The sequence below is a fragment of the Pelobates fuscus genome, chromosome 5 (genome assembly GCF_036172605.1).
Source record: "Pelobates fuscus isolate aPelFus1 chromosome 5, aPelFus1.pri, whole genome shotgun sequence".
NCBI lineage: Eukaryota > Metazoa > Chordata > Amphibia > Anura > Pelobatidae > Pelobates > Pelobates fuscus.
Genome location: NC_086321.1, coordinates 284,705,411 through 284,720,436, shown reverse-complemented (window position 1 = coordinate 284,720,436; position 15,026 = coordinate 284,705,411). Strand labels below are relative to the sequence as shown.

General features: G+C 46.0%; 1 protein-coding gene across 1 annotated transcript in view; it reads left to right on the top strand.

Annotated features, from left to right (window-relative positions):
* The window catches only part of LOC134612853 (disintegrin and metalloproteinase domain-containing protein 10-like), a 101,406-nt gene that overhangs the window by 17,714 nt on the left and 68,666 nt on the right, over positions 1-15,026 (top strand). The window contains exons 3-4 of the mRNA XM_063457302.1: positions 2,848-2,966; positions 8,545-8,694. Coding sequence (XP_063313372.1) covers positions 2,848-2,966; positions 8,545-8,694 — 269 coding nt within the window. The remainder of the gene's footprint in view (positions 1-2,847; positions 2,967-8,544; positions 8,695-15,026) is intronic.

Sequence of the window (15,026 nt, the reverse complement as noted above, 5' to 3'; positions counted from 1 at the left end):
ACAGACATACACAATGACTCCTACAGACAGACATTACACACAGACATACACACACACTGACCCATACAGACAGACATTACACACATGACAGACACACACACTGACCCATACAGACTGACATACACAAACATACTGATTGAAGCAGACTAACACACATTCTCTGACACACCCCTTACCTTCATTGCTGTTTCTATCTTCATTTTGCCTGTGCCTGGTGGCCCATCACTCCCTGTCTCAGCCCCGCCCCTCCTATGCTCGCGCCCACTTCTCCCCAGGTACAGGAGAAGGGGCGGAAGCGAGGAATTTAAGTACCCTCGCGCTGCCATCCCCGCAATGGATGTCTGGGAGGGGGCTCTGGCTCTCAGGTGATTGCCGCCGGACTGGTGTTCTACTGGAGCAGCAATGTAAGTGTGCCCGGTAACATGGCCGGCGGCATGCTCGAAATAATCAAACTTGATGGAAGGGGGGCTGCAACACAAACAATCATAAAGCCAGGCCCCCCCCCCCCCCCCCTGTTAAGCAGCACCCTAGGCGGCCGCCTAATTTCTAATTTTAGACTATTTCAACCATAGTTGCAAATTCAGATTTTTTTTTTTTTTTTTTTTTTTTGTCAATCTTTCTTTTATTAAGGCATGTAGTATGGGGTACAGAAGAGAAATTGGGGGAAACATTCAAGAGGGTTACAGCATAGGGTTGATACAACAATCAGCGATATCAGAGTACGTTTCCAGAGTTGCGATGCCTCATTTTTTAATTTTTAATGTTAATCTGTAGTTTGTAAATACAGGCTATGGACCGTAAGATCCGGTTAGTAACTAGCTAAGTCATTATGATAATCAGAACTCAGGTGACCCAAGATTAGACGGTATACTCACAATTGAGAGAAACACAAAAGTCAGAACAGATACAGGTACAAGACAGGTAGCGATATTGATATTGTATTACTGTTGGGCCCCATGGTGAGGTGCACGAGTGTCTGAAGGTAATGTCTGTGCAGCAGGAACAGAGTATAACCATAAACGGTGCCCATCTAGGTAAACTATCAAAATATGGAGTCAGTAGGCTATGCAACATCACAGACCCTCATTATATGATTAAATCGTCAGGCTAAAACATTCAAGAGTACTGTAAGTTAGACTACAATCTGGACACTAATCAGTAGGAAGAACAATTTGCAGGGAGACAACTATGTTAAACGAGCATACAGTGTAGGCTGTACTCAAGGCTAACCATATATGGCTGTGTGAATTCACTAGGAGCTTACATGTACAATTCACTGGGCATGTGAGAGGTGCATATATAGAGAATAAAATACAATAATAACGTAAGGTTATACTAGTAGGCAACGCGGTAAGTATAGCTACAAACAAAAGTCCAGCAAGGGGAGTCCATGTGAGGAAGGCAGGCTAGGTCACGGCAGCCGTTGGCTCAGAGTGATGGTGGTTGGACTGGCAGTTAGTGGGGCCTGTTCTGCCTATTCCTCTGTTTACATCGGCATCGGTTGTCTTCCTCAGGGAGTTCAGGCTTGGGTTTTTGCTGGGATGTAGGCCATTGTGACTGCATAGCTGCGGTGGTGTGGCCACAGTCCAGGCCGCCGCGCGGCAGTGGTAGATAATGAGAGTCAGCCTACCCCTGTAGTCGGCATTGGTAGGGTATATGTCGTAAGGTCCCAGGGAGATAATGCTGTCAGCGTGTTGCAGCCCGGCATTTCCGAGGCCCTGGATCTCCGAGTTGTGAGGGAGGCCCTTGCCCCTGGTCTGTAGGTCTTCTTTCTCCGGTCGGGGGGTTCGTGGCTCAGTCTAGGCATTGTGGTGGTGGTCTTTCGGTGGGCTTGAGGTGAGGAGGGGGTGCGTGTATGGTGGGGAGTGTCCCCCCTGCTCCAGACCGTGCTTGGGGTCATCGCCATGTGGCCACAGGCTCGGTTACCTCTCGGGACCGGGTCTTTCCCTTTGTGGGCGCTGTGGAAGGTCCTGGTGGTATTCCACCGCCGGCGGTGGGAGGCCTTCCCGCGGTGTGGTTGGCGTTTTGGAGGTAGTCTCCTAGCGACCCCCCGTCTGGATGGGCATACTGCCTTCCGTGGTGGGGCAGCTTTGCCCGGGGTCCACTCCGTCTGCTTCTGGACTTTAGGCCATACCTCCTCCTTGTGTCGAGCGGGGTTTTGTTGGGCCTCTCTGTGCTCCAATTTTGCCCAGAATTGTTGGAGCAGGGTCTCCAGGCGCTCATGGAGGGGCCGGGAGGGTGCATGGTCTGACGCATGGCCCGAAGCCGCCATTTTGTCGGTGGCAGTTTGGTCGTTAGCTGCTCGGTTCTGGCTGTTGTCGTCTAGTGTTTTCCAGTTTGGTTTGTGGTACATGCTGGTTGGGCCCGGGATAACCCCCACCGGTCCAAGGGGGGGGGGGAAGTCCGATACTGCGGGTGCCGCTTGTTTAGGTGGGCCGGGAGAGCGGCCGTCTCTCCCCTGCCCTGTGTAGAGTAGGCCGCGAGTCCTTGTGCCGCGGATTCCGACATCCTTCGGGCTTGCGAGGTGTCCCCCAGTTCCCTAGACTGTGTAGAATACGTTGAGGCAGGTAGGGGTTCTGGGTCAGGTGCTGTACCCCCGATATTTGTCAGGAATCCGGTCCAGGCTCGGGAGCTCAGCGAAAGCATGTCTGCTCAGCTCCCCGGTCAGGCTCCGCCCCCCAGATTTTTTTTTAGCTCTGTTATTTTGGCATACAATATGTAAATATACTTTCTAAATCCTCACATTTCCAAAGTTAGTGATAAAAACAAACACTGTACTGATAATAACGTAATGCTATTCTGAAAACCAAAGCAAAGTATTTTTAAACTATTTTTTTTTTTTTTCAGAAAATTTGAACTGATTTTAAGAAGGGATGCTGGCATTTTTGCTGATGATTTTGAGGTTGTCTCTGGTACTAGATCAGTGCCCACTGACATCTCATTTATATATAATGGTGAACTGAGAAGTAAGTCAAGAATAATTACATTTGGTAGACACATTTTCAATAGATTGTTTAATACTAAAATGAGTTTCACCCAATGTATCTCAGAGCATTGTTAAAATATACTTATGTCCCTCAAGTTCAGCCTTTCTCACATATGTTTTTGCTGTTGATCCTAAAGAAGGCAAAAAACCCAGTCTGAAGCACTTCAAATTTTTCAACAAACTAGGAGAAAATTCCTTCTTGAACCCAAAATAGCAGTCAGAGATCTCCTTGGATCAAGCAGCTATTACCCCACTAATTAGAAATTATATCCCTGTATGTTATGTTTTTGCAAGTATTTATCCAATTGCTGTTTTGACATCTGTACGGACTCTGATAAAACCACCTCTTCAGGTAGAGAATTCCACATCCTTATTGTTCTTACTGTAAAAAAACTTGTCTTTGCCTTAGACTAAATCAATCTCCTTTTTTCCAGCCTAAATGCGTGACCTCGTGTCCTATGTATACAGGGGCGGGCTGGGCCAGGGGGCAGGGAGGCAATTGCCCCCCAGGCCGCCCGAAATTATTTTAGGACCGGCCGCGGCGGGCCTGCCCTTTAAATGCTGCAGCCGCCGAGCGCTCTGTAAAGAGCGCTCAGACGGCTGCAGCTGCTTTTCCCTCCCTCCCCTCCCCTGTAGGTGGCCGAGCTGCACTCCGGTCCGCGGTCCCGGCCGGAGTGATGGGAAGGTGCACACTGAGTGTGCACTTCCTGTCAGTCCGGCCGGGTACAGGAAACAGAAACTCCTGTTCCGCGCGGAACAGGAGTTTCTGTTTCCTGTACCCGGCCGGACTGACATGAAGGTGCACACTGAGCACCTTCCTATCACTCCGGCCGGGACCGCGGACCGGAGTGCAGCTCGGCCACCTACAGGGGAGGGGGTAAGAAGAAGGGGGGGGAGAGTATAAAGAGGGGAGGGGGGAGAGTAAAAAGAGGGGGGAGAGTAAGAAGAGGGGAGGGGGGAGAGTAAGAAGAGGGGGGGAGAGTAAGAAGAGGGGAGGGGGAGGAGAGTAAGAAGAGGGGAGGGGGGAGAGTAAGAAGAGGGGGGGAGAGTAAGAAGAGGGAGGGGGGAGAGTAAGAAGAGGAGGGGAGAGTAAGAAGAGGAGGGGAGAGTAAGAAGAGGGGAGGGGGGAGAGTAAGAAGAGGGGGGAGAGTAAGAAGAGGGGGGAGAGTAAGAAGAGGAGAGGGGGAGAGAGTAAAAAGAGGGGAGGGAGAGAGTAAAAAGAGGGGAGGGGGAGAGTAAGAAGAGGGGAGGGGGAGAGTAAGAAGAGGGGGGGAGAGTAAGAAGAGGGGAGGGGGGAGAGTAAGAAGAGGGGGGAGAGTAAGAAGAGGGTAGGGGGAGAGTAAAAAGAGGGGGAGAGAGTAAAACGAGGGGAGGGGGAGAGTAAGAAGAGGGGGGGGAGAGTAAGAAGAGGGGGGGAGAGTAAGAAGAGGGGAGGGGGAGAGTAAGAAAAGGGGAGGGGGAGAGTAAGAAGAGGGGAGGGGGGAGAGTAAGAAGAGGGGAGGGGGGAGAGTAAGAAGAGGGGAGGGGGAGAGTAAAAAGAGGGGAGGGGGGGAGTAAAAAGAGGGGAGGGGGGAGAGTAAAAAGAGGGGAGGGAGGAGAGTAAGAAGAGGGGAGGGGGGGAGAGTAAGAAGAGGGGGGGTGACAGTAAGAAGGGGGAGAGTAAGAAGAGGGGGGAGAGTAAGAAGAGGGGAGGGGGGAGAGTAAGAAGAGGGGGGAGAGTAAGAAGAGGGGAGGGGGAGAGTAAGAAGAGGGGGGGAGAGTAAGAAGAGGGGGGAGAGTAAGAAGAGGGGAGGGGGGAGAGTAAGAAGAGGGGAGGGGGGAGTAAGAAGAGGGGAGGGGGGAGTAAGAAGAGGGGGGAGTAAGAGGGGAGGGGGGAGTAAGAAGAGGGAAGAGAGGGAGTAAGAAGAGGGAAGAGAGGGAGTAAGAAGAGGGGAGGGGGGATAATAAGAGGGGGGGAGTAAGAAGAAGGGGGAAGTAAGAAGGAGGGGAGATAAGAGAAAGAGGGGGGTAAGAAGAAGAAGGGGGAGTAAGAACAAGAGTGGGGAGTAATTAGAAGAAGGGGGTAAGAAGAAGAGGGGGGTAAGAAGAAGAAGGGTGAGTAAGAAGAAGAGGGGGGAGTAAGAAGAATAGGGGGGAGTAAGAAGAAGAGGGGGGAGTAAGAAGAAGGGGGGTAAGAAGAAGAAGGGGGGTAAGAAGAAGAAGGAAGGGGTAAGAAGAAGAAGAAGGAAGGGGTAAGAAGAAGAAGGAGGGGGTAAGAAGAAGGAGAGGGGGTAAGAAGAAGTAGGAGGGTTAAGAAGAAGAAGGGGGGAGTAATAAGAAGAAGGGTGTAAGAAGAACAGGGGGGGAGTAAGAAGAACACAGGGAGGAGGGGGGGTAAGAAGAACACAGGTGGGGTGAGAACACACAGAGGGAGGAGTGAGAAGAACACAGGGAGGGTGGAGGGGGGATGAGAAGAGCACAGGGAGGGTGGGTGAGTGTGAGAAGAGACCGCTAGGGGAGGGTGGGGGAGAGGAGAGACCACTAAGGGGCAGGGGAGAGCTCTAAGGAACAGAAGGGACAGCTCTATAGGACAGGGGGCAAGACAGGGAGCTCTTTAACACTACGCGCACACACACACACACACACAATGCATCCCTATACATACACAGAAACACACAATGCATCCCTATACATACACAGAAACAGAACATGCTTCCCCCTTACACACAGAGAAACACACAATGCATCCATTACACACACACACAATGCAACCCTTACACACAAAGACAATGCATCATTTGCACACATACACAGAAACATACAATGCAAACCCTTACACACACATGAAAACACACACACTGTTTTTCTTACATACACACAGAAACACAATGCATCTCTTACACTCAATGCACACACATACAGACACACACCTTGCATCCCTTATGCATACAAACACAGATTCACACAATGCATCCCTCACACACAACCAGAAACACATAATACATCCCTTATACACAAATACACATTGCTTTCACTACACACAAACACACTGCATCACCTGCACAAACTGGTATCCCTATACACTACATACCATAAGCACACATATGAGATAACACATAACACATCCCCTACACACTCCACTCTCTGTGAGCGAGCTCATGGGTTGGTGGAACATATAAGTGGACTTATGAGTGGGCCTTATGGGCATACTCACCGTCAGGCACTGGGGCCCAGACCTTGAGCTGTGTAAGAGGCCCCCAAAAAATGGAGCTGCTTCCAATTCTCCCAGAACGTTGAATTTTGTGACCACAGTTGCAAACAGCCTCCAGAGGTCCTGTTCTACACCAGACCAGTGGAGCCAAACTGCAGCCCATCATCATCCTCATCTAATTGTAAGTAGGCAATCTAGTATATTATTAGTGACACTAATCTATAATTTACCTCACATTAAAGGGACACTATAGCTTAATGAAGTGGTTCTGGTGTCTATAGCTGGTCCCTGCAGGTTTTTTAATGTAAACACACACTGTGTGCAGCACTGTCGTTAGTTCATATGGCAGATCATATGGGTGGGGCATTGTGATGTCACACGGGGGGGGGGGGGGGCAAATTTATATTTTGTCTAGGGCGGCAAAAATCCTTGCACCGGCTCTGATCCTGGGCAGGTGCACCAGTCTACTGGTGACCCACAGGAAGGGAGTGCACTGATTGCACTGCACTCTCCTCCTGCCCAGACCCGTCTTGACCGCAGTGCAAGTGCCCTCTGCCCCTAATTTACAGTGGCTCACACTCACAACAAGCAGTGCCTAGAGCCCTTTGCAGAGACGGAAACAAAGAGGTTCTGCGGCAGCTGGCCGTCCTGCAAGCATTACATTAAACAGCTGTTCCCCATGCAGCCACAGGTGGCGTTGTGCTGGGAGACTGTGATTACTCTTCACTTCCTCCCAGCCTACAGAGCAGCGCATGGGGGAGAGAGGAGGAGGCATTATTTAATCTTGAATAAATCCTCTAAGCAAACCTTTATAAATTTGGGGGGGATCAGCTCTGTTTCCACAGTTTATTGGTGTTTACTCTCATCTCTGTATTAATATTGAGGGATGTCTAAGTAGTAACATCAGTGTGTGTCAGCAGGGCCAGCCGTTAGGGTGGGCAAGCTGTGCGGTCACGCAGGGTGCCATGACAACAGAGTCGCCCGGCGGCCAACACAGCTCACAAGTTGGGTACACCAGCATATTTAATTTAAACGATTCGCTGGTGGTCCACTGGTGTGCACCAGCAGTAGGTGCAGTCAGATCATATCCTCTCCCTCGTGGTTCCGGCGCTCAGTTAGTGAGTCAGAGCACAGGCTCAGAGATTCTCAGCCTGTGCTCTGACAACATTGAAAGTCAGAGCCGTGAAGGAGCGGGTATGGCAAAGAGCTACTGATTAGCATAACATCAATATCCGTTATAAAACCAGAAAAAGGTGGGCATGGACGGTGAACTGATTTGGTGGCGCAATGGGCCACTTGACTGGTTTTGCCCCCCAGGCCTAAGGCTGCAGGCCCTCCCCTGTATGTATAGCCCAGTTTATGCCAGTTGAGTAATGTTTTGCATATTGTGTTCAAACAAGAACTGCTAATTAATAAAAGTATATAGACAGGTTATCAGTTGCAAAGGAATGTTTCGTTATTATCCCCTTCCTGCAATTTCTCACAATGAATGATACATACACTTTGTTAGCGCTTATCTGGCAGAGGGGTTGAGATACAGGAAGCAGTAACATCTGTTGTCTTTGAGAGGCAACAAGTAAAAATGAAAACTTAAACTGATGAGCATACCCTTTTGGCTATTAACCCTTCTATTACCAGACAGCAAGTTTATCCAATTTATCAGTTAAATTATACTGGTTTGTATTTTAGCTTTACATAGCTATGTGAATATTTGCCACAAAAGCAACTATAACCGTTCTCCCTCCTCTCCCCTGTTTCCTTCATTTTTTGAGTTTCTATTTATGTAATAAAATCTCAGTAATAAATATCCCGAGGAAAAAAACACACACAATAATAAATACTGTCAGTTTTTCTTAAAATGTAGATGTGTGCTTCTCTGTGCTCTTTAACCCCATTCACTCCAAGATTAATTTTAAAACATTTTACTTTTGTTTAACCCCTTAAGGACACATGACGTGTGTGACACGTCATGATTCCCTTTTATTCCAGAAGTTTGGTCCTTAAGGGGTTAATGTATAATACAAGATTTAGCATAAAGTCTTATCATTTATATTGCCCCAGGATTTAAAATGGGAAATTCCATGTTGCTTGCCAGGTCTACAAGTTAAATTGCCGCTGCAAAAGTCCTTCTTCTGTGTGATCTCTGGAAATGGACAGGGTAGCAACAAGTACAGCCACTACCTCCTGTAACATGGCGTCTGATTTAAAAGTTTGTAACGATATTGTATATACTTAATTATTACGTATTTGCTAGCTCTGTCTCTTTCTGGTGTAGTTTATAGCTTTTAGTCCATCTCTGGCAATCCAATCACACTCATCTAATCAAGTCTAATAAACAAAGTTTTTGTTCATTTCTTTTTTTACACAGACGAAAATGGGTCATTTTGTCACGGGTCTATCATCAATGGTCATTTTGAAGGATTTATCAGAACACAAAATGGCACTTTTTATGTAGAATATGAGAAGACTCATAGTAATGGAACAGTAGATACATTCATGTATCATGAATCAGACATTGGTAAGTACTCAGTCTATAAGTGTGTGCAACACTCATAAACCCACACAGTAATTAAAAAAAACCAATACACAAATGCACAAAACTACACATTTTCTTTTAAATGAATATTGCACTTAATTTAATTTATAAATGTATATTGCATAAAGAAATACCATCAAAACATGGTGCTTTTGTAACTGAACTCGAAAGGGGACAATCATTTCTATTCTAGCATGTCCCATGTAAATGTAGATATCTGTAGATATATTGCATTTTTTTTTGTAAATATATTCTTCATTAGTTTAATATTCGTTTTTCACAATAAGACATCACATAAAAAACCCAAAAGGAGACATATTAACAAAACATGTCTACAGACAACGCATATAATTCTTATATCAGCTGTGTTATACAGAATTTGACAAGAACGTAGAATATAGACTAGACAATTTGGGTGCGGGCCACCAATGGTTCAGCAGAGATCAGAGGGCACAATTTTAAGAGCTTACTTCCTTGCTACACCAACTCTCAACCTAAGTTGTGGGGTAGTTTGTAGGGGGAGTACTATATTTAATCAGTTGTCCTGGAATGCCGTATATACAGAATGCAAGTTAAAGTGTGAAGGCTATTCAATTAAGGTCCTAATCCGGGGACCCACCTTTTATCAAAGACTGAACTTTCACCTAATTGAAAATAAATGCCCCTTTCCATATTATAATGATATTTAAGTTGGGAGAGGACCTGAGACCAACTAGGGACAGTTTGTTGTAACCAATGCCTTGATAGGACTACGTTTGTGGCCATGAGTAGCTGTATTATTAGATATCTTGTTGGTAGTGGGAATCTGGATATATTGAAATGAAACAGAGCTGTCATAAAATCAAGATCCCAGTGTTCCAGAACCAAACAGGAAATTAATTTTATTACCATAACCACAAATGTCTTATCAACGCACAGTCCCACCAGATATTTTTAGAACTACCCTCTGCACAATAACATCTCCAACATAACTTTAAATTGTTAGAATTCATTTTATTTAAAATATTGGAACCAGGTGCCATTGATGCATTATCTTGTAGTGGAGTTCAACAATATTTAGATAGTGAATTGATTTTTTCATCTCTCGTATGAATGTAAACCACATATCGGGCTGTGTAATATGTCCAATTTCTTGGTCCTAATCTTTCCAGACTCTAGACTTAAGTTCAACCTCCTCAAGGTTTATTATCTCATAGCAATATGCTATTGATCGAAATTTTATTTAATTTTTAAATAAATCATCATTTTTTTTTACTTAATACACTTTTCTCGCCCATTATCAGATGTGAAGCCAGATAATTTTTTACTCTTAGGTAATTAAATATCTTGTTTGGAGGGAGGGTTAAAGACTGCTGTAATTGTGGGGAAGATTGTATTGTATTTCCTCTAAAATATCTATTATTTTAAGTGGGACAGATCTTAACCAATACTTCAGCTGGAGATCCCCAATATTTTCTTTAATTGTTGTATTAGGACTATATTTAGAGATTTTATCCTGAAGTTTATTTTTTTTTTTTTTTATAGTTTATCCACTTAGAATATAATTATTTTAAATGTGGGAATTTAATTTTTTGTAACAAAGCTATACCCAGCCTTGTTTTTTAGCCAAATAACGCAGCAAGATATCGTTTATTGCATATCGATGCTTCAATCTTATACCCAGGGGTCTTCTCTAGAACTAGGGTAATGTCATCTCCGCAACTGATACATTCTGCTGTAATCATAATATTTTATGATATTAGGAACCCCGAGACCCCCCTATTTGCTCTCTTCATTATGTAGGAAGCTGCAATTCTTGGTCTCTTTTGCCCCCAAATAAAACTCATGAGGAGACTATGTATTTGTTTAAGTTTCCATCGTGGTATAGTTAAATGGATAATTTTGAAAAGGTATGACCACCTAGGTAGAACAAGATTTAATTATATTAATTTTACCAAGCCAAGATATACCTATATGTTTCCAGGTATTTAATAATTTATAACTTGTCTCTTTATAAAACATATCAAAGTTTTTTCCACTATGTCATTCATCTTTGAAGAGAAATGGATTCCTAAGTATGTAAATCCTTGCCGGGTCCATATAAAGGGGCATTTGGCTGATAAGTATGAGATCATATTGTATTCTAAATTAATTAATTACTTATATTTCATTTTTTTATTTATAATTTGAAAATAAGCTATAGTTTCTTATCTCTAGGATTAATGCCTCCAGGGATAACTGTGGCTTTGTCACAGTTAGAATTATATCGTCCTCGTACATGCTAATTTTTATTTTGAGATGATCCATTTTAAAACCTTTAATTTGAGGGTTAAATCTTATTATTTCGGCAAGAGGTTCCAAGGTCAATATATATAGAAGGGGGGCAAGGGGACATCCCTGCCTAGTTCCATTTTTTATTGAAAACCAGTTCGCAGAGATTCCAGGACCCACTGTTTTAGCCGTGTGTTCCATATAAATTGCCATTATAGCATTTTTTATTTGACCCCTAAATCCAAATGTATCCAAAAATATACTAACAGAAGAACAATTGCGAGAATTAAATGTACCTTTTGTGGCTCAGGAGTTGGAAGATGTAATTAATAAACTTAAGTTGAATAAAGTCCCAGGTCCCAACGGTTATACAAATCTACTTTGTAAGAAATTCAAAAACTGATTTATACAACATCTAGTTGTACTATTTAAGATTTTGAGATAGGTCAGCAGGGAGCTCAATCAAAAGAACTTTTACAAGCTTCTATCTCACCAATACTGAAGAATGATAAAGACCCAACAAGTCCTGCAAGTTATAGATCCATATCTTTAATGAACACTGATATGAAAATATATTCATCAGTAATTGCTAACAGATTAAAGTCCATAATATCCTTCCTAAGGAGTGTGGCCGGACCGAGCATGAGACAGGTTGTGTTGTTTGGCCACAAAACAGCGATAATTTAGCTGAATTCCAAGCCAAAATGGTTTGTACTAAGAAGCCCGCAGGCCTGCCAGACACTTGGCGGGTCCTCCACCCGGAGGATAAGTATTTCTCCTACTACTGCCTCGACTATATCCTTATCTAACAGGAATACTTGAACCTCCTTCAGGCCTGCCACATTCGGACTGCTGAATGGTCAGACCACTCTCCGGTCCTGGCCATATAAAGCTCCCCTTCTTCAAGCCCAGGGGCAGGCAATGGAAGCTCAATGAACAGATCCTGGGAATTTCGCATGCCGTTGAAGAAGCCCGAGAGGTACTGAGGCACTACTTTGAAGTCAACAACACCCCCTAGATCACACCATTGTCGCGGTGGGAAGCCCATAAATACGTAATAAGGGGCCACTTCATTAAGATCTGCACCAAGCTCAAAAAGGAGCTCAGCAGTCACCTGTCGGACCTCTACACACGGACCACGCAACTTGAACAAGAGCATAGGACCACAGCTATGGAGGACACCTACCGGACCCTCCTGGAAGCCCGAATGGGACTGAGGCAACTGCTGTCCCAAAAAGTGGTGCATACACTCTGCAAATCACAAAGATACTTCTACGAGCACTCAAACAAATGCGGCCGGATGCTAGCCAGAATGCTACAAAAGATGTCCCAGAACACTAAAATCACGACAGCCGGCGCATCCCTTATACAACAACCAGACAAAATCATTGCAGAGTACCAGGACTTCTACACAAAACTTTATAATTTGCCAGTGGACACACGGGTGGGGGTGACCCAACAGAGACTGACACAGATGCGAGAGTACCTGGAGCAACACGTGCACCAGACACTGACACAAGCCCAATTGGAGGACTTGGACTCCCCCATTATGCTGGAGGAACTCGCTGGGGCCCTAAAGAACGCCAAAATGAACAAGGCCCCAGACGGTCTTCCTGCCCGATACCTTATGAGTTTCGAGGAGATTCTTCGCCCAAAGGTGATGGCGGGCCTAAATTCCATATTAGCAGGCGGACGGTTCCCGGATGACACCCTCATGGCAACCATAGCAGTTATACCGAAGGAGGGAAAGGATCCAACTGCTTGCACCAGCTATATATCCATCTCGCAACTCAATGCGGATCTTAAACTGTTCACTAAGGTCCTTGGTGCATCCCAAGCAGACTGGCTTCATACCGGGCTGGGAGGCTAAGTATAACATCATAAGGGCTCTCAACATCACGCATAAAACCCGGAACATCTCCATGGAGGCCTCCTCCTTTCCACGGATGCCAAAAAGGCATTTGACTGGGACGAGTACCGCTAGTAACGTGGTTAAAAAAAAACTCTGGGGCGGAGCTTGCTAACGGGACGAGACGAACGCCATATCTGTCAGCTCCCGACATCTTATAACTTAAACGGCACATACCGTACAAAACAGATGCCGCACAATAACGAGCACCTCCCCATCCCACCCAGGGTGAAACGCTGTACCGATTGATGCCGTTCCGGTATCCCACAGGGCGACCCACGCTGAAACGCAATGCCGCGGCCTACCTTCAGCCGCCACGCTTCTCCCTGGAGACACTCCTGGGCGGCCCACTAGCATACAGAACAACCGGGAATACTCAATACACACCTCCTTCACCTTTAGAATACACCATGGGCCGACGTTCCCAGAAGCCTGAAGGTAGGGACATCGGAGCTATGCTCCAAAAACCGCAAAGCAGGTTTGCAAGGCAAAGCAGGCCAGACAGGGGAAAATCCAGACGCAGCCTCATCCTAGCAACCACAGGAGGCCCAGGCCCAGACACCTGAGGCTATGACACAGCCTACCCAGGTGCTCACAGGAGGATCAACACCAGCCACAAAGGATGGCCTCAAGGCCTTATTAACAGACCTGCACAGCATGATTGCAGCTGACAGTGCCCTAGCACAAAGGGAGATCCAGTCAGTCGCCACCAGGGTACAGGCCACAGAAGGCACTATACGTGAGGTACAAGCAGCGGTCACTACGCTTGGAGATACGGTCCACCAGCTCCAAAGTACTCAGCACTCTATGCTCATGCAACTGACGGCACTGGAGGACCGCCACCGCCGCACCCACGTTAAAGTCCGTGAAGTACCCGCAGAGATAACGGCGGAGGAATTGCCCCATTATATCCGGAGGCTATTGGCAACCATACTGCCACCCAGGACCGCCAAGAAGATGACTCTAGATGGGGTCTACCAAATTGTCAGGAGCCCACAAAGTACCAATGTGACGCCACGGGATGTCATCGTGAAATGCATATCATACGCAGACCGAAACCGCATTCTGTCAACCCTGCGGGGAAAAGCTCCGGTACAATTTGAGAACTCCCACCTCTCGTTTTACCAAGATTTATCTAAAACTACACTGCAGTGGCGCAAGACCATGACTCACCTTACAACTCAACTACGAACTGCCGGAATACCCTATAGATGGGGACCCCTGGGCACCCTGCAAGTAACCAGGAACGGGACGAACCATGTAATACGATCCCAAGAAGAAATCCCTGCAATATTGACAACCATGGGCCTCACATCGCAGACACCAGCTCAACCAGCCGCAACCGGCACGACAACTTGGGACCCGGCGATGGTAAAACCATTCACCCCAAGAGCAGGCACCTCGAACTCTCACGTGACCTGAACTGTAACAGCTGACAGAGGCTCTCACGTTCCCTGATACTGTTCCCACACCAAGTTCGTCCTATGCAACAAATGTTTTCTTTCCTCCCCAATAAGTTATCGTTATAGTTTCTCCTCCTATTTTTAAACATCGCGCACAAAGGCCCATAGACATTGCTGCACACTAATGGGTAAGCCCAACAGAAGGCAGCTCCCCTGGGAGATGGCACACCAGCTCTTACACAGCTACAACAGCAAACCAGAGTGACGGTACGCCATGAGTCCACTAACTCCCCCTCCCCCCCGCAGCCCCCTTAGTTAGGGGTACCCACTATCTGTACATATCACACGTAACTAGCACACAAATTAAGCCCCGGCGCAAGCTTAGACACCTATGTTAGATGGGCACGACGCCCACAATAACCGGTGTCATAAAGAAACCGAGATGACCGACACGAACCCTCCTGACACACCTCCTGCTGCACTAAGCACATTACTCCAAACCACATGTCAAGTCCTACAACCCTCACATGTATGCCCACAAACACGCACCACTGACATGTAACTGTCTGTTATGATTGTTTTATAAAAAAAAAAGTGCGCTGTTCGCAAATGCCAAGCACCTGTAACCTAATGCTTTACAATTATTTTTGTTTACCTTTGCTTGGCCAAATTGCATTACTGTTATCGAATGCACTGCAAACATAAAGAATTGAAAAAGAAAAAAAAAACTCTGCAGACCAGGGAAATATGTG